At 45.7% G+C, this 25,919-nt stretch overlaps 1 protein-coding gene across 2 annotated transcripts in view; it reads left to right on the plus strand.

Moving 5' to 3' along the window:
- The window catches only part of GALNT13 (polypeptide N-acetylgalactosaminyltransferase 13), an 83,236-nt gene extending 57,337 nt beyond the window's left edge, over positions 1–25,899 (plus strand). The window contains exons 10-13 of one of the 2 annotated variants that reach the window (XM_085227996.1): positions 10,137–10,276; positions 12,221–12,319; positions 15,980–16,114; positions 22,520–25,899. In XM_085227996.1, the coding sequence (XP_085084122.1) occupies positions 10,137–10,276; positions 12,221–12,319; positions 15,980–16,114; positions 22,520–22,660 (515 nt within the window). In that variant the 3' untranslated portion in view covers positions 22,661–25,899. Of the gene's footprint in view, positions 1–10,136; positions 10,277–12,220; positions 12,320–15,979; positions 16,115–19,110; positions 19,959–22,519 lie in introns of those variants that run through there. The other variant, XM_085227995.1, reaches the window with a different exon arrangement.
- The last annotated feature ends 20 nt before the right edge of the window (positions 25,900–25,919 follow it).

Consider the following 25,919-nt stretch of genomic DNA (forward strand, 5'->3'; position numbering starts at 1 on the left):
GATGGGGATTCCCCACTTCCTTTGTGAAAGCCCTGCTTTTTAAAGCCACTGGTATTTTGTCTTCAATCCTAGAGCTGGATAAACAGGCATTTGTGTGCCACACTGTCTCGCTCCAATTTATAGGAGGGAGAGGAGGTTCTTTGATATATGTATACCTGATGGGAGATTAAGAAACGACAGTTCAAATGTTGGTCCAACCAGCTTATTACAAATCTTAATCAGGGAGATGGGGGAGAAGGGCGATAGAAAAGACAGGAAATAGAAGCAAGGAGTCTTTGTAGAAGAGGAAGATAGTCACCACCATGGATCCAACGTGGTTTGTAGTTCAGTCATTGATCTTCAGTAGCGGTGGGTCGTCAGGCGTTGTTCCGTTGATGACAACAACTTTTCAATGGTAGTACCAAATTATTTATAAGTCCAAAGTGGTGGAGTCAGCTGTCTTTGGAGTGGCAGCTCCTGGCTCTGGGGTCTCAGCAGAAACTCCTTTGTTCCCGTCTTCCAGGCCTTGCCAGCAGATAAGAGGGAGCAGGGATGCCCACCTGCATCCTGATTTTCACAGGACACGATGGTATCATTCCCCAATTTTCCCATATCAAGCTGGGGTTATTTAGTCACAGGCCAGATCTTCTGCCAGTAGACACTCCTGAGCACTCTATTCCAGAGGCAAGCAGCTCTGAAAGAAGATGCTTTCAAATGTCCATAAAGTGATGTTGATTGTCACACGGTAGCACCCATCACTTGCCTCCTCAATAAATCAGTTAGAGTCTTATCACAAGAAATACCTCAGGAAGCAAGCTTTGAGCCAAAAAACAGGGGGTCTCACACAAACTGTAGGGAAGTGCCCTTGGATGTTCCTCCTTCTGGATTTAGCAGCATGCAGAGAGTTCACATAATGTGAGTGAAAAGCAGCAGTATTAACAGAATCCTCTTAAATATGGGAAGTGAGCTGTGTGAAATAGGCAGGATTGTGTCCCTTTATAATTGATAATTATATCTACCCAATTGAAAGAAAAGGAATACAGTATGTGATGGAAAATTTGGCTGTTACAAATGTAATTGGTTTCTATTCTCCTGTAAGAGGAGGGAAAAAAGTCAACACAAAAAGTCCCACTGAGAAATGGATGTCTGTGATGGCATAAGAGTGAACTCAAAACCTGATATAAGCTGCAGTAGAGTTCAAGTCATAAAGTTCTCCCATCAGATAAGCCATTCTTTTATGCACACCTCCTTTATTAAGTTCAGCTTTTGTGCAGTCCCATACTACCAGATTCCTGTTGCATTTTTCTTGAACTGTAAATGCTTTTTTAATAATTGACCCAGAAAGTGTGCATTTGCTGGTGAGGATAAGACATGCAGATACTGCCCATTCATTCCACTTTGGGGCTGGCACTGTGCACTCTGCCAGTCTTTGCTGGGCTGATGAGGAGCTTGCTGCTTTAATGCCTTCAGCTAAGCTGCAGCTCCAAAAATACCTAACTAAGGGCTATTTAAAATACAGTACATTTAAAATGAGATTTTAGTAAAATACATGTAAATGTGACTAGAATAATGATGCATATGGGAAAATAATTTAAGAGTTCCAGTTTCAAGAATGCAAGGTGAAATTCGTGCTGTGTAGTTTATTTTTTTAAAAGAAAAAGTGTTTTCTTTTTCCTCCTTTTCATTTCTTTGGTTTTAGGGTCTTCTAATCAGCAGTCCATTTAATTACAGCAGGACTGCCCTAGTCCTCCTTGACTTTTTAATGCGTTCTCACCGCAGTATTGTGAGTTGAATGGGGAATTCAGTCTGAATAAAAGGTTAGGTTTGGGCGTTAACAGTTACAATGAAAAGGACATGAAATAATAAGTCTGATATGAGCCTACCAGTGGCAGGCTAGACTATTTCTAAGCAACATCTGAAAAACTGGAGCAGTCCCCTCTGCTCCTGACTTCTCCTGGTCTGCTCCTTTGGTTTGATGTGTCAGTGCTCCAGTGCAGTAGCTTAATGTGTTCTTTGGGTTGGGATTTAGTTGTGTAAGTGGATATGAGAGCATTTTGGGAGGTGTGAGGGAAGGCAGCATTCCTCCCAGCTGCTGGTTCCTCTGGAGCACTGCAGGCATGGCTTGGCCAAGCAGTCTTTTGCCATGGTGCTGAAGGGGTGCTCCCTGGGCTGGGGAGCAGGGAACAGTGCTGGGTCATTGTCTGAAGTTGCCTTTATTTCTCTGTTCAGCTGGGGAGAAAGTGCCTGGTTAGAAGGTCTAGACACAAAGCTGGCATTTCTGGGGGCAGCAGCCATCGTGCAGCTCTGTCCTGAACCACGTCTGCTGTGCACAGGGTCAGATGAAGATGTGTCTGGAAGTTTCTCCATTACAACATGTATCTTGGACAGGAATAACAGGTTATTTTCTGTTACACTAGCGAGGAGTTTCTGCAGTCACTTTGGAAAATACCTTTACAGTTTCCAGGGTTTCAACAGGCAATGTTTGTCAGCAATATTTTTTAACCTGGATGTCCAATCTTAGGCTTCCTAGCCAGCATTTCATCAGCTGCATTGGAAGGGAAGAGACATCCCTTCTTCCATTGAAAAGCCCAGTTCTCGCCGCGGGCCATTTTAATTTAGGCTCCCAAGCACAGCTATAAATGCAAGGCTATCTTTAACAAACCGTTTTGCAGCAGCCTGTCATCCAGCAGGACACGTGCATTGCTGCTTTCTGCAGTCATTGCCTGGGGAAGAAGGCAGTTGGAGGAGGCATCGCTGTCCTCCTCACACCGAGAAGGACATTTCTCCATCAGTTTCCCTAGCAGCATTTCCCCAGGGCTGGCACAGTGCTTTGCCCTTTCTTTTATGCCTGTAGGGTGCCGAGGTGGCTCTAAAGGTGCTCTCTCCATTGGAAGTAATGGAAAGTAGTAAGCCAGCAAATGAAAAAAATCCCTCAGCATTTCAGCTCCCATTCCATCTGCTTTGTCATCACCTCGGTGTCTGCGTGTTCCTCACTGCTAAGTGTGCCTGGGGGACACACGTCCCACTTGGGCACTGCAGCTGCTGGCACTGCTTGCTGCATTGCTGGCAATTCACACTTGTAGGTGTGAAGGTAGAGCCAGTGCATGATAAAAACCTTTGGTTTTCCTCAGAGCAGTTTTTGTAGGGGCGTAGAATATCCCGAGTTGGAAGGAACACGTAAGGATCATCCACTCCAACTCCCAGTTCTCAGAGAGGCTGTTTCTTCAAAGAAAAGTTAGATTAAAATACCAATGCACTTAACTCTGTGTATTGTTAGATGGAGGCTTCTCTTTCTGTGAAGAAAATTGCCTTTTGCTTCCAAAGTGAGCACAAACTGGCAGGATTGAATGCTGCTGAGCATCGTCTCTCTTCTGCACACAGCTGCGTGTTTGCCTATTTGCAGCAGGTTTGGATGGAGAACCTACAACACCGTATTAATGTGGAAGAGTGAAAGCAGGTCAGTGATAACAGTGGTGTTGGCAGGACCGGGTGTGTTTAATTCCAGCCCCAATGCCCGGTGCTATTCCTGTTGCTGGCAGTTATTTAAGGATATGCTATGTAAACTGCCAACTAAAATGCAATCACAGTGCTCTGTGGGACTCAGAAGTAAAGGCAGGAGAAAGGTGCTTACGTATTCTAGAAAGATTGATTGAAGTTAATATTTTAACAGCAACAAAAAAATCTTAACAAAAATCCATAGGAAATAATTGATTTTTTTATAGAACATTGCAAAATGTCAGAAATTGTTCCCAATATCACTGAACTCCTTTTTTTATCCTTCTGTCTGGCACACATCTCCTTCAGGTTATTAATGTGAAACGTACAGATCTCCAGATAATTCTGTTGGAGAACAAAGCAAGATGCATTTCAGTAATTAGGTCTCTGAAGCTATTATCTATCAGCAACACTCATCTTCCCCGCTCTCCTCTGGGCTCTGCTTCACTCTGTGTCTCAGATGATGTCCTGAGAGGAACCCGTGGCTGCTCACAGCAGCATTGCCTTCAGTCTCTCTCAGCATAATTAGGGCGCACACCTCGCAATTATAGTTGGAGGTGAAAGTCTTCATTAATCAAGTTAGGGATTGCTTTCTGGAGGCTGTCTGTGCTCCCTGCTGGTTCTGAGGCACTGGTTTTGCTTTCTGTCCTGAGTGGGCCCTGAAGGTGCTGTTTGCTGAGGCTGCCGTGGGTCCGTAGCTGTCGGTGGGATCACGGAATGTAACTACAGTAAGGAGTGCTTACCTTTTGGGTTTGGTGGCAATCACAGAATGGCCAGGGTTGGAAGGGACCTCAAGGATCACGAAGCTCCAACCCCCCACCACACGCAGGGCCACCAACCTCCACATTTCACAGCAGCCCAGGCTGCCCAGGGCCCCATCCAACCTGGCCTTGAACACCTCCAGGGATGGACGGGGCATCCACAGCCTCTCTGGGCAGCTGTTCCAGCACCTCACCTCTCTCATAGGAAAGAGCTTCCCCCTGACATCCAACCTCAATCTTCCCTCCCTCAACTTCAAACCAATGCAGTGCAGTGTTTGACAAGGAGCTTTGAATTTTACTTGGCAGGAGCTACAGCCTGTAGTGTGTGATTGCAGCCTAAAACCACAAGATCCTGCCCGGTAACTCGGGAGAGTCTAGAGAATGTCAGAAATACCGGGCACACTTCAAATAGGATTAAAGGAAATCCCTTTCTTACAAAAGAAAAAAATGCATTAAGTTATTCTGAAAACAGCAGAGCTGCTCTGTGTGTATGTCCCACATTGATGTCAGTGGTGCTCTGAGGCCTGTTTCACTTGTGGTAAGTCAGTAGGTCCTTGCAGTGTTCCAAATGCAAAAAAAAGGCCCTTTCCCAGCTCCTTTGCAATGCAGAGTACCCAAAATTGGGATGGCCGACCTCATCCCTTTGGGGCAAAGTGAGCCCCACTCTGTGACACCACTTGCTATGCTTTCCTTTGCACCAGTTCACTCATGCTCTGTGTCTTATCTTTCCTTGGCTTTACTAATGAAAAAACTAATTGCTTAATAGTAACTCCTCACTGTTAGTCTATTTAGCAGTCAGTTTTCTGTTATTTTCACTGCTGGGCATTGTTATCAGTGTAATTGATGTACACCAATAGCACAGGATTACACTCCAGGTGGTGCTTTGCTAATGCCAACATCTTTATCATTTGCAAAATATGCATCTTAGTTTATTATTCTGAGACACCTAAATATTTATGTGTCTATCTGGGTGGATTTGCACACCCATACCTTCCCAGCTTGCTCCACTTACCTGGTGTGGCATTTCCAGCAGCATAATCCACTTCTTTCTCTGGCTCTTCCAGCATATCTCATTCCACTCGGTGCATTCCTAAATATAGGCAGCTTTGTCAATCTGTGCATTAAAATACTGTAGCTAATCACTGCACGGAAATAATTACAGCTCAGAATAGCCTGCATTTGCAGAGTCAGCTGAAAAGCTCATGCCCATCCTCGCTTGGTTCTCTGTACGCCCACTGCATCGCTAAGCCACGTGTCTGTGCCTCACCCATCAGCTCGGGGTCAGTTCTCCTGCACCAGCTAGGCTGGTCAAGCAAGGCTAAAATGCAGAATACCACAAGGTTTTTCAGGCTCCTTGTTTAAAACATTTCCGAGGATTTAAATATAGCACTTTAAAGTTTTAATTTCAGGTTGCAAGATAAGTGCTTGTGTTTACTCAGCAGATGATGTGCAATCCTCCTGTCGAGTGTAATTATATAATTAGGTTGATAATGACTGTATCAATCTTGCAAGTAAGAGCTCTCGGTAAACATTTCCACTCTTCAGCAAGCTTTTCAGCTGGTGGGGAAGAGCAGAAGGAACCTTTGCTTTATTACTTTTCATGTGATAAAAGCAGAATGAGAAAACAATGCACTCGTCAGTGGTGTGGAATATGGTGCCCAATATTGAAGTGCCGAGTCACGTAAAACATGGTGGGAATGTGTGGAGGAGGGAGGCTGGCATGTTTGTTCATCCCTGGTGTTACTGCTCTCCTTTGGGAAAGCATCTTACTTCATAGGCTTGTGTGGATGTTCAGAATGAAACTCATAGAAGATGCTGTAAAATGGAGACTGATGGTAGACCTACATGTCTAGACTTAAAATATCAATACAATAAATGCCAATTAGCAAACAGTTGGTTTGGGAAGAGCATAATATAGCAGTACTTTATGAAGTGTTCAGCACTTTTTCCAGCCACAAAAACAGTTTTTTTGACTTGCATTTACAATGAAGATCAGCTCTTGCCTTGCTATGGTCTCTACAGTGGGGGTTTCCCTTAAAGGACTTAAAGGTGTTTTAGCAGCAGACACAACACCTCCTAGGGACGCCTGGTTTTCTCTGTTTTTTATTACAAAGAAGTTGTGTAACATAACCAAGGGCTTAAGGCCTCTATAGGAATAGGACTGTCTGTTTTCTTCTCCTGCAATGGTCCTACTATTTAATTTTTACTCTTTAGTTTTGGATGTTTGAAACAAAACTCGAGGGTTTGTTTTGAACTCTGCCTTCTTTCGAAAGCTTTCCTGAGATGTGCACTGCAGGAGCATCTTAATGCATCACTATTGTTAGCCCTAATGGTGTTCCATTGATGACTGTTGTTGTAGAACTGATCCTCTGCTTGTTTTACTGTCAGGACCAACCTGGTGATGTAGGATTCAGTCTCAGTAAGCCTCTGCTTTTCTCTCTACAATATCCATATATAAATAACATACACTGCAAGTGTGTTTCTGGGGTAAATGTAATTCAAAGTCTTTTTCAACAGAAGAGGCCGTGCTTGTGGAGGTATTGGCAATATTGACTCATTCTCTTGATGAATAGTATCTTTTGTGGTGGACACCCCAAATGTATTTTCCCCAGATGGTGACGTTTTCCCATGCAAAGCTCAGAATCTTCATTCCATAATGTATTTTCTGTTAAGAAACAGCTGCATAAATTTCTCTTGCATCACTTCTGCAGTGATGTGAGACCTCCTCAGATGTGCTTTTTTGTTACACATCTTTCTGTGGCGGTGTAAATAGGATTCCAAGGAGTCCCACTGCCAACTTTGTTGATGTTTTAGCTAATTAGAAAACGCACACATTAGCAATTAATGCATCTACTTTTGATAGAGATGTAAAGTGGAGCTCCCTGGGTTTTGGAATTGTGCATGATTGTGTGTTACTTTCGGAATGGGGCTCTCAGAAGCCTGGGAAGCAGAGGCTGTTGGATGTCCCTCAACATTGTCCCTTGTCCCTCCTGCTGGCCCCATCCATTGTCCTCTTTTGGCTTCATATTGGGATGCTCCCATTATTTCCTGCCCTATAAATGGTTTCTTGACCTATTGAGTGACCTTCAACGTTGGATGACCATAAGTGGTGTCCACTGTCCCTTCTGGTGGCCCTCAAACCTCCTTAGGGACGTTTAGATTTGGGGACATTGGGGACATTTAGATCAGGTGCCACTGGGAGCAGTTAGCCATGCTGCCCACGTGCTGCTCTGCTCCCACTTCTCTGCCTCTGAATCACAGAATCATACAATTGCTCAGGTTGGGAATGCACCAGTGTACCACGGGACACCTTCCTCTTTGACTTCTCAAGGAGCAAATGATGGCAAAAGCCTAATTTGGAACAAGTTTTCTCAGGGTTATCTTTGCATAAAGACAGTCATTCCCAGTTCTGCAACTTCATCTTACACTCCAGTGAATAGTTTCCATCTTTATCATAGTGAATAAATATCTTCTTACACAGAAATGGTACATTTAGCCAGTTTTGAAGCTGTGTCCTTGTATACCAATTTCCAGGACGTGCCCATTAGAAAAAATGCAGGTGTAATGCAATTCTGCAGCTATTCAATTTGTTCCACTGGCAGCGCATCTGCTGCTCTGTTATTATCATCTGCCTTTTTCCCTGGGACATTTGCCTTTGCACACAGCCCTTTCTTTGCCTTCCTGCGATGTTTCATCGTGTTTTGCATTCAAGGACATTTCACTTCCATTTTCTTAGTGGAATGCAAGAAGGCTTATTAGTCACTAACCATTTTTGGTTTGTTTGTTTCTTTCTTCTGAGTCCCATTGATTATTTAGTGATAGGATGAGGGAGAATGGCCTTAGGTTGTGCCAGGAGAGGGTCAGGATGGGTATGAAGAACAATTCCTTTTCCACAGAGCAGTCAGGCAGTGGCACAGCTGCCCATGGAGTGGGGGTCACCATCCCTGGGGGTGTCCCAGAGCTGTGGGGATGTGGCACTGAGGGATGTGGGCATGGGGGGTGGGTGGGGTTGGGGATCCTAGAGGTCTCCTCCAGCCTTAATGGTCCTGTGGCTCCAATCACCTCACAGACAGACTGAAAATGCACCTCTGTGTCAGTATGGGGGAAAATATCCGAGGTGTGCTGACTCAGTTTCAATATGTGGGAACACGCAGAGGAAGGAAAGAGACTTGATTTGGAAGGTGTTCTGCTGATCCTGCTGGTGTTCCTGCTGCAGGGCTTGGGGCTTTGCTCCTCCTGTGGGATCCCTGGGTCTGAGGTTAAGGCTGCGGTGGGCACCCCGAGAGCAGCCAGGCCTCCAAGCCTTGCTGCTGAGCATCATTAAACATAGGGCCCAGTGCCTGTGTGCCTAACACCTGCCTAAATGCCTCTGAGCTTCTTGGCACCAGGCAAGCACGTTCCATTTCTTCAGAGGTTTTGGTGGTACAGTGCTGATCAACCAGTGCTGATTTAACCAGTGGCACTAATTGGTGGGTATCCCATATTTTAGTTAATTATCTAGAGTTATATCGCATCCTACGATTGCATGATGGTACGTAGAACTAATTTGTCAAAGACAGCTGGTAGATATTTGGGAGCATGAGTAAGGGTTCAATTTTTGGCAGTAGGGATGAGTAGTTTCCCAGTTGTCACGTGCTGGATTTCATTAGGAGTGGATATCACCTTGTGTTAGGATGGGGCATCCTTGGGGGTTCACCTATGTAATAGTTTCAAAATGAGATCCCATGGTTGATGGAATGCAGGTGATGGAACGCAGCGTGGATTTCAGATGCAGATCTGGTGGTGCCTTTCAAGCTGCGACCTGGAGCTGTTGAAGTACAGCACTGCCACTGAGAAGCAGTAAGAGTCGCCTGTCACCAAAACAATGGAGCTGTGAATCTGCATGCACTGCAGCTTAGAACAGAAATAGAATGAGATCCCGTTGTCTCCTGCTTACTGTCTCTCAGAGGAAGGCCTAGTAGGATGCACAGCTCTGTCTAAGTTGTGTTGGTCTCAAGCAGGGCACTGCGAGCTGCTGCTGCAGGTCTGCCTTTAGCCCAGAGCCATGTGCAGGCCAATCTGCTTGGTGGGACAGCAGGTATGGGGTTTGCCTGTTGGCCTTCTTCATCTAGCTCAGCAGAAGTGCCTGAGTTGTGTGCTCACCACAAGGCTCTGCCTCCTGCATCCTCTTGTTGTGGTCCTCTCTCTCTGACACAGACTTAAAATCATAGAACCACAGAATCATGGAATCCTTAGAGTTGGAAGGGAGCTGTGAAGGTCATGTAGTCCAGCTGCCCCGCACTGAGCAGGGGCTCCACAGCTAGATCAGGTTGCCCTGACTTCTGCCATCAGTACACAAATTTGTGAACATGGCAAGCTCTTGGCTTGGGAGCATCATCTCTTCTTCTGTCCCTGAGGGATTTCTGTCTGATTTCCTCTCTCATTGAATACTTATCTGCATTTTTTCCCGTTGTGATCCGTATTTTCTATTTATGGCCCATTTCCCATTCAGTAGTGTGCGATGGAGGTGGCTTTCTTTCTGCCAGTATCAAAGTAACTTAATGCTACATCACCTTTTTCAAAGAGGGAACTGGGATTCATCGTTATTTGGTCTGAAATCCTTGGATTCTGTGCAATTGGACTTTGGTCCTCAATTATTAAATGAACATTTTAGGGTATGAAGTAATGGAGGAATTCAGTGGCCCCACCTATCTGAATTGGTAAATCATCGGAAAAGAAGAAAAGGCACTTTTATCAAGGGTTCCATTTAGCTGAAGGAGTTGCTTAGTGCTGGTAGATAGCTGTGGTGTAGCAGTGTGTCAGCAGGTGGGCCCGGGTGGGAGGGAATTGGCCGATTGGTGATGTCTTCCTTTGTGACAGCTGCTCTTTGACCCTCTGTTTCTCTTAATGAAATGATTTCAGGTGTTGTGAAGGTGGATTATGGCGATGTGTCAGCCAGGAAAGCGCTGAGAGAAGCCTTGAAGTGCAAACCCTTCTCGTGGTACCTGGAGAACATCTACCCTGACTCGCAGATCCCGCGGCGCTACTACTCCCTGGGAGAGGTACAGTGCACTTCCTTGCCTCACTTCATCCTCAGATCTTCCTCTCTTGCTTTGAGCAGGTGATATTTGCACTAAGCCTTTTTAACGTGCTTGTTGCTGTTGGGAAAGCATTCGCCGTTAGGGATTTGTCTTTGAAACGGAGCCGCGCGTCGAAAAAAGTGGGGGTTTGTGACTGATGTGTGAAAATGATTAAATAATACACAGCATTTGAAAAAAAACCTCCAAGTGCAGCACTGTTTATCATGTGGAGTAGAATAGGGTTGTTTTTGTTTCTCCCTCTGCCCCTGTTTCTAATGAAGTGTGCTCGCCCATTGGCACAGCACAGTAGTCAGCCTGGCTGTCCAGCGCTGTGTCACCACCATCCCTCGTAACCCTGTGGTTCAAGTACCACTGAGCGTGGAAGGCTCTTTAAAACTCAGATAATTTGCTGTTAAAAGGCTTCTATTGAGTCGTATCTCAGCTGACTTTTGAAAGCTCTTGAATGCTTTGATTTAAAGGTACTGTTGGAATAGCAATCAAAGGCGCAAATGGCTTTATTGCAGCTGGGAAAGCAATTTGCTATTGAAACTTGCCATTGGAGTGGGAAATAAAAGCCACTGTAGGGCTTCAGGTTTAACTACGACTGAATAAAGTGTAACGTGGTTTTACAGCAAGCAGAGAACTCATCTAACAAGTGTCAAATGAGAGCGTTTTGTGCGATATTGTCAGACTGGAAAATAAAAGTACGAGGAAGTCGTACAATAGTTATTAAAACACTTTATTTTTAACAACAGTGCCTCAGTTTCTATGGAAACAGGAATTCGGTACCTACGAATTAAAACCTATGCCTGAGTGTCACAGATGCTGACTGTGCCTGAAGCCTGAGTTCCACCAGCAGCAGCAAGGGGCAGGTGGGAGAGCACCAGAGCTGGGCCTTCACAGGCAGGTCCTGGCAGTCACTGGGATTTTATTTGCAGCTGAATTTTCCCTGCAGTTAGAATAGAACTGATAGGTGGATGCTGCACTGGATTATTTCCTGGGTAAACAGAAAGAGGCGTCAGAAAGCGCATAAGCTGTTGGCAAAATGTGGTGAATGCTGAAAACTCCTTTTTGCATTTTGATCATTTGAATGCAAAGCAAAGGCAAGGCAAGGATTGTTTTGTAAAGCTGAGACATAAACATTGCAGATGAGCTTTGGAGTCACTTTTCATTTTAGTCCTCTGAGTGAACAAGCCCAGGGACTGCCTTTCTCATAGAAACACTTGCAGTTCTATTCTGCAGGAAGGTGATGTGAGACAAAAAGGCTCAAATGGAGTTTTTCATGATAATGAGTTGGGGAAGGTCAAAGAAGGACATGAAACCAGCATTTTTCCCTAAATAAAAATGGTGCTTAGGCCATGTTTCCATTTCCCCACTGGTCAGGGCTGGAAAAATTCCCAGTTCCCAGAGCTCACCCCTGTGCTGTACTCTGCTGTTCTGTGAGTTCAGTGCAGCTCAGAAGTGTTTGGAGGAGCAACACCTTGCTGTCACCATGATGCTCCACATTGCTTCTGGGTCTGGTGATCTTTTCTGACAGATGCATGAGCTGAGCACCGCTGGAAGTGGTCTTGTAATGCATTGTACTGCTGACAGCGTGTCTGTAATGCTGGGTCCTGCACAGCTGTGTTGTGCAAAGATGGCAGAGGGATGGTTTGGGTCAGCAGACGTGGTCACTGCATTTGTCTGCTCTGCATAGGGTGGGTTCTGAGGGAACATCTGCTGAAAAGTACTGGTGGTTTCTGTGCTGATGGGAATGCTCCAGGGAGTGTGACGTTTACAAATTGCAAGTTAAAACACATTCCTGTAGCCGAATGCATAGATAACTGTAGGCTGCAGGAGAAAATACATGGTGTAATTTTTCTCTGCACAAACATGACATTACAGGCGTACTGTTCTAAGGCACCTTTCATCTTTTTCTTTCTTCAGATCAGGAACGTTGACACCAACCAGTGTTTGGACAACATGGGCCGCAAGGAAAACGAGAAAGTGGGCATCTTCAACTGCCATGGCATGGGAGGGAACCAGGTAGGAATGTCAGCAAGGGTGTAGATGTCCCATGGGCCAAATGGTGATCTGGAAAACCTGGTGAGAATTGGCTCACTGCAGCAGACGTGTTGGATCACTGCAAAAAAACCTGCAGCAATCGGTAAATGTAGTAATAAAGGTTCTAAACTGAGATTTTGAGCTTTAAGTTATGCATACTCTGCCCTGTCCCTGGAGGTGTTCAAGGCCAGGTTGGATGGGGCCCTGGGCAGCCTGGGCTGGTGTTAAATGTGGAGGTTGGTGGCCCTGCATGTGGCAGGGGCTTGGAGCTTCGTGATCCTTGAGGTCCCTTCCAAACCTGGCCATTCTGTGATTCTGATTCTGTGATAAAGCCATTTTTTCATGAGTGGCTTTCTCCAGTGTCACGTCTGCTACAAACAAATGAGAGAAGATGAAGGACCTCAGAGCAAAATCTTCCACTTTCCTTTCAGAAGTCATCATAATAATCCCAAACTTCTCTCATTGTTAATTTGACTTAGGAGATGGAAGGGTTCTCGTTTTTGGTAAGGCTTCATGCAGCCAAGGTTCTGTTTGCACCTTGGGTGTTTGATGTATCTAAAGATTCCCAACGACTAGTAAAGAGCACTGTGCTTCCTCAGCCTTCCCAAGCCAATATATCTCAAAAAAGAAAAAAGAAATTTTACTCCAATGTCTGTCCCTTATCCTGCACGCAAATTTTGTTAGTAACTGGGGAGGTAACGGGGGCACAGTTGTAGCTGTGGTCTGTTGTGCATCATGACCAAAAGTTCTCCTGACTGTGGGGATGAGTCCAAGGAGCTGGTGGGGGCACGTGGGGCTGGAGGGCCATTCTGGGGTGTAGGCATGTCCCTGCCATGGGCAGGAGGAGTGCTGCTGTCGTGCACTGCACCACATTGCGTGGCATACGCTATTTAATTAGCTCTGAGATGCAACCTGTTGTTCCTCACCCTCTCTTTTTATACAGTGACGTTAATAGGATTATGTATGTAATTAATATGGATGTTAGTAAAATGGTAGCTTGATAATTTTACGTTGTCTTAATTAACATTCATTTTTCTTCCTGAAGACTGCCTGTTTTTCAAATCCATCTTCTGTAATTGTTAAGTCAGACATCGCTTATTCTTTCAGAGGATGTAATGGAGTATTGCAGTTATCAAAGAAGAGAGGAAAAAGAAAGATGCAAATGAAAATACATTACAAAATCTGAGTATTTGCTTTCCGTAAAGCACAGCAAAAAACAGCTGCTATGTCTCTGAGGCTAGAAGATGTCTGATGTAAACTTGTTTACTCTAGGAAAACCAACACAAATAAGTTAAAATTTTAAGTAGAAGTTGCTTCGGGATAAATAATAATGGATAAATCTCTCAGTAATGAGCATGGCAGGAGATAAACTATCTGTACAGTGTGTACATGGGAATGTATGAGTGATTCCTGCAGCCGAATTCTGCTACTTGCAGTGAGCAGTACTTGGTGCTACAAATGTCACTGAGCTTTGCATTAACAGAAAGTGGGGCTTTTTTTTTTGTTCTGGTTATGTCCAGAGCAAATGCTGCACTTGTAGCTCGTCTGAGGAAACCTCTCGAAGTGATACCCATCTGGCTTCCTGGGTTAGCCCTCAGCTATAAATTTTCTTTTTTAAATCCTTCTGAAAAGTAAGAGAATGAGGTGGGCACTGTGGATACTTAGCTTTCTGCATGTCAGCAAGCACTGACAAGGCTAATGTTTGCAAAATAGAGGTTACACGGTGTTTTTAAAGGCCATAGAATGTGCTTTGTACACAGAAAAGTAGGAATATGTATACTTACAGCATATGAGCATTAACAGATCTTTGATGTGGGCTCATCTCACCCCTTTCCAACAAGACAGTGTACTTCAGAGTGTGATCTCAGCAGAACACTCCTGGCTCAGTATTTAAAAGTGCCTTTCCTCTTGAGAAAAGCCCATCTGAGTGTTAACTGTGTCTGATGTGTTCTTAAGTGAAAGCAGCACTTGGAGAGCCTCAGATTGATTGCAGAGATTTATCACAAGATGAATAAATGTAACAGGTGGTGGCTGGTACTTTACCATGCCTGTGGAGCCTTGATTTTCATCCGGACAAGTGGCTGCTGAGCAGTGAATAAGGAGTGAGAGAAATGCAGAGCCCACTGATCCTTGCAATCTGCACTTTCCCATATCTGTCTTACTGCTCAGACTGGGACCTGGCAGCTCCTCTGCTGTCTTTGCATGCTGTTTCATTTTCCATGGTTGCTCTAAATGACTTATATGAACCTCAACTTCACAATACTTGCCTCTCTTCCCTAGACAGCTGTATGCAATTTATAGATTTTGCAAGTTTTTACGGAGCATTACCTTTACTTAACCTAACGTTGCCTTGTGCTGGGGCCAGCAGCACCATCAAGGCTTTGAACAGTGGGCTGGGAATGCTTTGAGATGCTTTGAGTAAATCAGGGCCTTACAGTCCTGCCATCATCCTCCATTTCGTCCTCTTATGGTCTCCACATTTTTCTCCACCTCCTTTCTGTCTCCAAGGGGTGAATGCATCGCTGAAGGCATTCTGTTAAAGAATCTCTCTGAAGCTTATACCTAGTTTGATAGAATTTTGTTGGCAGATGGCTGCTGTGTCTTCATTTATTTCCTAATTTTATTAAGAGATCTGCAAGTTGTGTAATTCTTGCACACATCAGCCTTTAACATGGATAATCCTTGGTGCCAGCAGTTAAGGTAGGTACTCAGGGGAGTGATTCATTTAAGGAATTATGGAATCATTGAGGTTGAAAAAGATCTCTAGGATCCCCAAGTCCAACCCCAGCCCATCCCAGCATGTCCCTCAGTGCCACATTTCTACACATTTCTTGAACACCACGTAGCAGTGCACAGGGTTGCTGGGACTGAAGCTCATGACACAGCACTTGGTCTTGTTGCACTTCATCCAGCTGACCTCAGCGCAGTGATTACCCTGTCCAGATCCCTCTGTAGGACCTTCTGACCCCCAGGCAGATCAACACTTCTTCCCAGCGTGGTGTAAAGGAGGCCCAGGTTCTTCAGATGGGGACTCAGAGTGTCACCCATGCAATCCAAAGGTCTGTGGGACTGCCTCTGAGCTCGGCGCTCACACTTGCATTATGCTGCAGTCTCTGTTCTGTGTCTCCAGTGTGTTGTTCCCAGGAGGTAAAGCTGAGTGGCTGATGGCTTTCAGTGCATAAAATTTATTTTCTTAAATGTGGTATTCCTTTTCTCATGTACTATGGACTTCCACAATTAGAGAACCTTGCATGAAATGCTTATGAAGTCCATGATGCCACATGTTGTTGGGAGAAGAAAGGTGTGGTACTTCACTGGAGTGGAAATTATAGAATCACAGAATGGCCTGGGTTGCAAAGGCCCACAGTGCTCATCCAGTCCCAACCCCCTGCTGTGTGCAGGTCACCAACCAGCAGCCCAGGCTGCCCAGAGCCACATCCAGCCTGGCCTTGAATGCCTGCAGGGATGGGGCATCCACAGCCTCCTTGGGCAACCTGTTCCAGTGCCTCACCACCCTCTGGCTGAAAAACTTCCTCCTCATATCCAACCTAAACCTCCCCTGTCTCACTTCAAGACCAGAAATGTTATCTATTGCTGCGTTTTGCCAACTGCTTTGTCACTGCAGGCACTTTCTCTTGGCAGGTGTTTTCCTACACGGCAGACAAGGAGATCCGCACGGATGATCTGTGCCTGGACGTGTCGCGGCTCAACGGCCCGGTGACCATGCTCAAGTGCCACCACATGCGGGGGAACCAGCTCTGGGAGTACGATGCTGAGGTACTGGGTTCCCTGTGTGCTCCTGGGGCAGCGTGTTGGTGACCATCCCTGTATACAGCAAGTCAGCCACGTGCTGGGCTCAGTGAGCTGGCTGTCTTGGATATCCTTAAAAAACTGAAGAAGCATTCTGCTTGATTTATATAAATGAAATGGAAAACAATATGTATTTGTCTAAGTTAGAGTTTTAGTAGTTTGTTTCTGCTGGTTCTTGAAGCTTTTAGACTGGATTTGAACTGTTTAGTTATTTTCCTTGTGCCAGTCACCTGCTTTCTTAGCTGCTGGGATGGGACAGGGCTTTCCCTGGGTTGTGAAAGGAAGAGCAGTTTCTACAGATGCAGTGACTTACAGATAAGTTGCTGCATTAATACCGAATGCATGTAAGAATCTCAGTATTTTAGGGCTGAATTAGTACCTCTCTTTAAATGCAACAGGGAACAGCAGGTTGAAGGCCTTAGTTCTGAGCTTTTGCTTTGAAATGTGGATGTGAGTTTTGCACAGTGAAGTCCACACAAAGGTATTGGCATTTTTTCTACTAGCCTCTGGTAAAAAGCATGCAAGCCTACCATTGCACAGCACTGAGCTGCCAAGTAGGAAAACAGCAGTTAACCCCAGTGTGTTTGCCAGGTTTTGATTCATTTTTGACTTTACCATCTGAATTTAAACCAGTGTGCTCTTTAGCGAAGGTGATTTTCTTCTTCACAAAATGCATTTGGGTGGTGTTAAGTGCTCGTGCCAGCAATTAATGTTGGGGATTTAAGACCTTTCATCTCCCCTCATTTTATTCCATAAGCAGATTGTAGCACTGGTCGGTAGGTGTGCATAGAGCTCAAGACCAGGCTTCTCACCAAACGCTTTTTCCTCTGCTGCCAGCACAGAGAGTGATCTTTCCTGATAAAAAAATCAGAATGCTGGTTGCTTTTCTTTGGATATTTCAGGCACAAGCTGCAGCAAATGAATCCCACGTGGAGTTGTGACACTGAGTGCCTGATGGTTGCAGTTGCACGGTTACGCTGTTCTAGGCTTAAAAATGCCACCTTAGCTTTGGCCTATTTCCTTGGCAGCAAAGCTGGGAAAGTGCTGCAGAGCTTGGAAGGTACTGCCTTATAACAGCACAGTCATTTGCAGCCCTCTCCAGCATCACATAGCAGCTGCTGCTTTCAGCATTCTGTCTGAATAGGTCCATTTCTTCCATCCCATTACGTTTCCCTTTACTTTTAGCATTAGAGACAAACTATCTTCTTACTTTCAGCATAATAGATCCTCAGCAGATTGTAGCTGTGTAAAAACGCCATCAGCCATTAGATGGAGCTCATAAAAAAGAAATACTCTGCGTTTTGTGCTCAGACCTTACATAAGGGATCTCGCAGACGGCTGCTTTGCTGACTGCTCTGTGCACAGAACAGTCCATTGCATCACACACCTTCTTATTCGCAGGAGTTATTTGTTTGAGAAAATACTTTTACTCTGCAAACATTCAGACTCAGCTTGTGAGCTTTTCTTATGGAACAGTGTAGGTGTTCATTATTTAGGTTCATTTGTGGATAAATCTCAGGTGTTCCTGGTGTTAAAATTCCCCTAGATGTGCCTGGCATTTATATTCTTTTAAAAAATAAACAAGGAAATGGGATAGGAAAAGTAAATCTCAGCCATTCCATACATATTTGTGAAGGTATCGGATGGAATCAGCTTGAAGCAGGGTGTTTAAAATGCCCCTCCTTTCATTTTCCCAAACCAGAAAGTGTCCACATTTGTGCAAAATGCTTTTGAAACATAAATCACTAATACATGTTAATGTGAACTAGAGATGTAATAACTTTTTGAGGCAAAGATGCTGCTGTTAGAGGTGTGGGGCATTTGCCTTGCTCTCAGTGCCACGCTGTCTCTGTGGCTCACAGCACGGCTGTGCACCTCCTCCTGCAGGTTCCTCCTGCAAATAAAGCACGTTTTGTTTAACGTCTGCAAAGAAATGAAAGTCCGTGTTGAAACAAACTTGCTTTCAATCAAGATGCGGGTGTATTTTTTTAGTTTTCAGGTAGATTTTCCATGGTTCTGCTGTTCCCCATGGCTGAGCACAGCGCATGCTGCCTGCAGCTCTGGGCTGCCGTGCTGGGCAGCACTGCTGGACCTGCATTCTGCCACTGCTTCCTGCCTGCTGGTTTTCCCTGAGCTTAATCCAACAGAAAGTTGTGTGCACCACGAATTGGTGGATGGAATGTGGCTTCATGGGAATGCGTGGTGAAGAAACTCAGTGTGGGAGCCCTATAAGAAAGCTCAAGCAGCCCAGGCAGCTCTTTCTGTTTCCAGTGCAGACTACCGCTGGGCAGTTCAAGCCACAGCAGTTTGCAGCATTTCTAAACCGAGGGTTTTTTTTGTGTGTGAATGCATTTACATCTCGGCAGGAAATTCATTTTGTTCGATTTTTTTCCTTCTAAATCCATTGCCTTCTGTTATTGATTGGTAATGCTTTCATTTCCTACTCCTTAACAGCCCATTAGGATTCCTGGCCCATTTTCAAGCTGCCTACTTCACTGCAAGGGCGGCTGTATAAATCAGTTCTGTCAATGGCATGTGCCAAGGTGGACTTTCTCAGCTTTTGATGGCTTCCCATCAGCATGCATTGTGTAATGGTTTTATAATGCACACATGGTGCTTGCCTTGGGAAGGGATGGGCTGGTGGATCCCATTGTGTGTCCCCACAACACCCAAGCAAGTTTTAGACTGTGTAGGATGGTGAAATCTTAGGATGTACGGTAAATGCAAATGGTCTCAAGGAAGAAAAAATACTAGTCATGTTTGATAGAAAAAGGCTTCATTTCTTCATGCATGAATAACGATGTCAGGATTTGATCGTGCATAATTACTCTTAAATTTGTCACTAAATGTGACATCTGCACAAAGCGGTGGAATTTACATTCCCTGAAAGATGAAGATCTTCACAAAAAATGTGCCTTGAGTCACTGACTCTCATTTCCTTCTTTTCTTTTTCCTCCTGTCAGTATGTTGGTAAATGGGAGTATAGCTTTGAGGTAAGTTTGGAAACAGCTGCAGCCCCTGTGCCAAACCCTAGAATAGTGCATCACCTCCTCCCCCAGCAGCACAGTCCTTTCCTTGCAGGTGCCCCAGAGCTTTGTCTGTTCAGGTAGCAATTCACTGGGGTCAGGCTGCCAGTGCTGCACCTGGAATACAGGTGTTCATCGGGACACACTGGGAACTCAGGAATATTTATGGCTTGGCATCTTTGGAGCTGATTTCATAGTATCATAGTATCATAGAATGGCCTGGGTTGAAAAGGAGCACAATGCTCATCCAGTTCCAACCCCCTGCTGTGTGCAGGTCGCCAACCAGCAGCCCAGGCTGCCCAGAGCCACATCCAGCCTGGCCTTGAATGCCTGCAGGGATGGGGCATCCACAGCCTCCTTGGGCAACCTGTTCCAGTGCCTCACCACCCTTTAGGTGAAAAACTTCCTCCTCATATCCAGTGGGGATCCTAAACCACCCCTGTCTCAGTTTAAAACCATTCCCCCTTGTCCTATCACCATCCACCCTTGTAAACAGTCACCCTTGTAAACCCCCTGCTGTTTATCTGCTTCCTTCAAGTATTGGAAAGCCACAATGACAGGACTGGACCTTAGTCCATGGGCATGCCTGTCTGTATGTGTGCTCTGTGCATGTGAGCTGGCCCTGTGTGTGGTCACAGTGCCATCTGACTCCAGGGTATCACAGTCAAGTCCCTTCCCTCCCTCTATCAGCACTGCTGTTAGATTGACCTGCCTTACTGCTGTGGATGTCTAGTCAAAGGCTGTGGCTTTCTCCTTTGCTTCTCCTCCCAACTTTGCTGGTTTTCTTTATTTTCACCACTTTTTTGTCATGCAGACCCACACGTTTCTACACATAATCACCCAGTCGTGCCTGACACTCAGCAGGATAGAGGATGGCACCCATGGTCCCACCGTGGAGGCTTGCAATGGTAGCCCCTTGCAAACGTGGATGCTAAGGAACTACACCAGGCTGGAAGTCTTTAGAAACATTTTTTACAGCCCCACTGATTATTTCCTTTAACAAGCTGTTGGAGGTTAGTATCTGAAAACATCTAATGCAAGTTCATCCAAACACAGCATCGAAAGCAAATGTCACAGTTAAGCTCCTTGCAGGAAAATGCTTTTCTGTTCTCTGCCTGTTTACCTCAAGAGAATTCCTTTCCTAACTCTTGGTATATATAATAGTACGTGTGTTTAGTGTTAGTTGTTAATTATAGCAGACAATCATGAAGCATTAACCAGTGAAGGAATCAAAAATATTGTGCTGACCACTGCCTTTCTTGCCCAGATAGTTTCACAGATGTGTATGTGTAGTGGAAGACAGTGGGATCACATAAGTTCAGTGGCACAAGCAGGGGTTGCTCTCATTTCTTAAATTTTCATGCAGCAAACTGTTCCCTCCATGTCCAAGTGCACCGCTCTGAAGTTGAGCACTGCTCTCATTAGTGCAGACCCCCAGAGCTCTGATGAGCTGAGGGATTTCCCCTCAGAGCTATCATTTGCATACATTGCTAAGTATAAAACAACATAGCTCTTGTGCATCTGAATGTGTGTGCAGCTCGCTCTGCACCCATCCGTGTGTTCTCAGCTTTGAGTGAAATAGAAATTTTAGGCTGCCTTGTATGAGTATTGTATTGCCTAGTAATTAATTGTTTCCCAAGCAAATGAGGCCTTTTTTTTGTAATGGCATAAATAATGATAGAACACAGAAAAAAAATCTATGAGACGGTTGAAAATCCCAATAATATGTCAGTCTAGCACTAAATTATACGCTGAAAAGAAGGGAACAGCTGATGAAGGCGACGGCAGCTTTTTTAGACTTCTTTGCATTTCTGGTTATAGCAGAAAATGATAGCTGGTTAATTGCTCAAAAAACAATGTGAGTGAAGAATCAGTGGTGCTTTGAGCTGTGCTGTTTAGTAAACAAGCTACTTCTGTTCGCATTGCTAACTCTTTCCTCCAGTAATTAGAGAAGAATTGCTTATATTCATCACTGAATGCATGTCAGATGGTCCTCCCAGTGATTTCTTACAATATCTGTAGGATTTTCTTTGAGAAGTGTGTAATAGTTCGTTTTAAACCAAGGAGCCAACCTCTAGGAATGAGCCAGTGAAATAAGAATCGTAATAGAAACGAAGAGTGTTAGTATGTGATGTGTCGATCCAGGATGGACTGCAGTGTAAAATTACATGGTGTAGTAGCCCAGGTATGTGTCTGCATATAAAACCAAGCAGAATGTGTTGCAGTTGTTAATGAAATCTGTTCCCTTGGCTGTTCTGGCTAGGGCAGGGTTAGAACCTGCATGGAGCTGCTGTACAGAGCTCAGACTTAGTCCTCAGTGGTACGTTCACCTTCCCTCAGTCTCTTTATGTATGTGCGTTCCCAGTGCTTTTGAGCAGATGATTTCAGGTAAAGAATGTTCAGCTTCCTTCTGTCTCCTTCTGACTCCCCCATTCCCCAGAAATAGTGCAGTGTAGTCAAGTAATGAAAGGGACAGGTGTCCCAGAGAAGAAAAAATATGTTGAAAAGAGAAAGATTATCACCTGTATGATGATGTTGTTCATGTAATACATAACAGCTTGAAGTTTGCTTTTGAAGCATAGGTTTTTCATTAGCAATTATTTCTGAACTAACACCAAGTGGCCTGAAATGCATATCTGTTTGGGTTGTTGGAGTCTGAATTCCTTAATCATGGAATTGTTATAGAATCATAGAATGACCTGGGTTGAAAAGGAGCATAATGCTCATCCAATTCCAACCCCCTGCTGTGTGCAGGTCACCAACCAGCAGCCCAGGCTGCCCAGAGCCACATCCAGCCTGGCCTTGAATGCCTGCAGGGATGGGGCATCCACAGCCTCCTTGGGCAACCTGTTCCAGTGCCTCACCACCCTCTGGCTGAAAAACTTCCTCCTCATATCCAACCTAAACCTCTCCTGTCTCAGTTTAAAACCATTCCCCCTTGTCCTATCACCATCCATCCTCAACAAACATCCATTCCCCCTCCTGTTTATACACTCCCTTCAAGTTGTTGGAAGGCCACAATGAGGTCTCTCTACAGCCTTCTCTTCTCCAAGCTAAACAAGCCCAGTTCCCTCAACTTTTCTTTGTAGGAGAGGTGCTCCAGCCCTCTGATCGTCTCAGTGTCCTCCTTAAACCAGAGCACTGCTGCTAGTGGTGATGTTCACACGTGCTCACTGCTGTGCTTTGTGTTCCACCTGCTGTGCCTGGCTCAGCAGCAGGACCCCTCGGTCTCCAGGCAGTGATTGGGGTGGCACAGAGCTGGGCCTCGGGTAGAGCTAAAACCACCCACAGAGCATTTCCAGCTGTGATTGTCTTGTTGCTTCAGCTCTTCCACTTCTCTTTGCAGAAGCTCACCCTGAGGCACGTCAACAGCAACCAGTGCCTGGACGGGCCGTCGGAGGAGGACAAGCTGGTCCCCAGCATGAAGGAGTGTGCGGGCGGCCGGTCCCAGCAGTGGCTGCTGCGCAACATGACGCTGGGGGCCTGATGGCCCGGCCCCGCGGCTCCTGCCGACACGCAGCCCTCGGGCCTGCTGGAAACCTCTCACCCCCAGGAGGCCGCGGCCCCGCTGGAAACCACAGCCCTGTTGGAGGCCTCGTGCCCGCAGGTGGCCCGCCGACCAACAGAGCCGTGCTGTGTTGTTCTCCAGCAGGGCTCCACGTGCCCCCTTGAAACCTGTGACTGCTCAAAAGAAGTGCATCGGAGCTTATAAATATCAAAATCTGCGCCGTTAGCAACGCGAATGTCCTCGGTGACTGTTTCAGGAGAAACCTTTGTGAAATTTGGTGGGAGAGGTTGGGTGGAGTGTGTTGGTGTGTGTGTGGTACATGGTGCTGCAGAGCAGTGACACGGCACGAAATGCCTTACGGAGCTGATGGCACTGGGAACGACGGCCAGTGGTTCTGCAGCCTCCACGTGTTGGTACCTGGCTTTCCTGGCAGGGCGATGGGATGTTGGCAGTGGGGAAGCCCTGCAGTCGACAGGCCAGTGAGGCGGCGTGCAGAGTTTCTCATGTCGAGAGACAGCGGCATACCCACGTGTGTGTTTGAAACAGCAACAAAATGGGGCACGTTCGTAAACTGAAATTGAATGGAACAACAAAAGAGACATTGGAACAATGCTAAGAAGGAGTGACACGCGTTGAAATCTGCAGTAGGAAGACTGGGTTAGGGTTAGGGCCTGCAACCTCACACCTGGCAGACTTAAAGGGTTTTTGCTGCTTCCACTCAATTGGTCCTCTGTGAGAAACAGAGGCCAGGTGTCAGGCTGGACCCAACCTGCAGCTGCTGCTTTTGAGCATCACTGTGTCCCTGCATCCTGTGTGAAACGCAGTCAGGAGCGTTCCTCCAGGGATCCCCTGTCACAGTGGGTACAACTGTGGGTCGGGTCCAGCTCCAGTAGAGATGGCAGATGCTTATTTATATTTTTAATAATTTTGTGGCTTAATCATTTTGCTTTGTTAGCATGGTTATTAAAGAAGCACTGATGACACGTGGTCATGTCGGAGGCATCGCAGGAGCTAATGTGTCAGCCTGTGGCTGGGTATGGGAAGGTGACCTGTCCATGTCAGTATCATTTCCGTTGGCCATCACAGCAGAGATTCACATTATTATGGGCTAGTATTCTCATATGTAGATAGTAAAAATTCGTAGGCCAGTTATATTTTCTAGATACATATCATTACGTGAAATCTAGAAGCCTGTTCAATTTGAGAAGTGTTTGCTGCGTGTGCATGGGAGCTGCCGTGTCACAGCAGCTGGCACGTCCATCCCGACAGCCCTGCTCAGAGCAGTCTCAGGCACTTCCAGTCTCACCTTAAAATCCCCCCAGAACTGTTGAGTACGGCTTAAAAGCCAGCAAAACAGAAGACGGCTGTAATCTTTCTTTGCAGGAACAGCATACAAACATCACAAACGTAAACACCAATCTCCATGCAGATTTTCTTTTTTTAAATTATTTCTTTATCTCCTTTCCAAGGGCTGTTCCGGATGCACAGCCACTTAGGCTGGTGGGTGATATATCCAGATGCGTGGCTTTTGCTTGTCGTTGCAAAAGTAAAAGTTATGGGAGGTCCTACAGCATCCATGAGCGTTAGGAGTGCGTGCTCATGGTGCCAGCTGATGGCTACCTCCAGTGTGACTGTGTCACTGTGTGACAGAGCATCCCCAGTGCTGAGGTGGTGGCTGCTGCACCTCTTAGAGGCTGTGTTTGCACTGGGACGTTCTCCTGGCATCGTTGCTTGAAGGTGGTGGTGAGAGGTGCAAGCAGTTTGCAATTGGCTAGGCTTGAGGTGCAGTCTCAGAGTGGCTGAGGCTGAGAAATTACATTCTGACTTAGAAAAAAAGCACTGAATTTAGCCTCAGGCACAGTGGGTGTTTCTGTTGGCTCGAATCCCAGACCTACCTCCTTGATGAAGGGTCAGATCCTGGATCTGCATCCTTTGTGAGAATGTGGAAAACCCCTAAGTCCTTCCAGAAGAATTTCACATAAACCTCACGTGTAGAATGAGGCGGAAGTGGTGAGGGGCACCTTAAATGCTGATACAACATCAAGGGTAACAAATTGTGATGTAGGAAATGAATGTAAGTTTCTGAGTGCTTGGACCCCGGTCTTTCCTCCGTCTCCTAAATTTCTGTGTTTCCTTGGCAAATAATTTGAAATCTCTCCTTCGGTTGTGTTCTCACAAAGAGCAGCACTCAGAGTCACAGAACACATCTGATAAGCATGGTTCTGTTTGGTTCCCCGTTTACAAAATACCTCTGAAGGGTATTGGGAGGACTGGCTTCTATTTGCACAATGTGTTTAAAATAAAGAGAACTCTATGAATACTAAATATAATTATTTTATCATTTTCACCAGAGAATTGCTTCTAGACCTTGTGTTAAGAATTGCACTGATGAAGTGAGGGCCAGCCATAGCGCAAGGGGTCATCAGCACCCTGCGAGCCCAAGGAGACAGGAGAATCCAGGCACAAGTGGGACCTGAAGCATTGAGGTGTTGTGATCTGCCCAGCTAGATGAGTTTCTCTGCACACATATTTCCCAGTCACTAGAAGGATTTGTTTCTTTGAAGAGCGTTTTGAAGGAGAGCTGTGTGCTTTGCTGCAAAGCTGTGCGTTCTGACTTTGTATCTGCACCTTCTGGTTGTGTCTGCTGTGGGTGCTGGGCTGAGCCTCCATGCTCCCTGGGGTTCTGTGCTGTCTAAAAGTCCTTGCATTCCCCATGTGGAACGACTTGGGGAGACAAAAGGAGTTGGTGAGCCCCAGTCTGTCCCAGCAGCAGGAGCTGAGCTGGGCTGGTGGTGCTGAGTGGGCACCAGCAACTTCCATGGCTTTGTGTCAGCGCTGCTTCTTCAACACTTGATCACTTCCATCAAGAACCACTGCCCCAACAGGTTACCAGCCCTGTTTATTTTCTCTTCTCCACATTCAGGCCAGCTTGGTAAGTGTGCACTGATGAACACCTGATAGTTCCTGGGGGGAGCATTGGGATTGTGGGGGCTTTGGTGAAGTGGGGGATGGCACAAGGCATGGCAGCCTGCAGCCTTGCTTAGCAGCGCTCCTGGATGAGGGCGAGGGTTAACTTCAATTTACAAAGGCAGATTGTGGATAAAGAATTGCACATTTTAAATGTTGTAACAGTTATTAAATGGCATCCCGGTACTCTTTGCTGTACATTTAAATATTTATACATTTTTGTAGAATTAAAATATACTGGTTTAGTTTTCTTCTGGTGCTTCTGTCTGTT

This window comes from Meleagris gallopavo, chromosome 7 (assembly GCF_905368555.1).
Source record: "Meleagris gallopavo chromosome 7, MGAL_WU_HG_1.1, whole genome shotgun sequence".
Classification (NCBI taxonomy): Eukaryota; Metazoa; Chordata; class Aves; order Galliformes; family Phasianidae; genus Meleagris; species Meleagris gallopavo.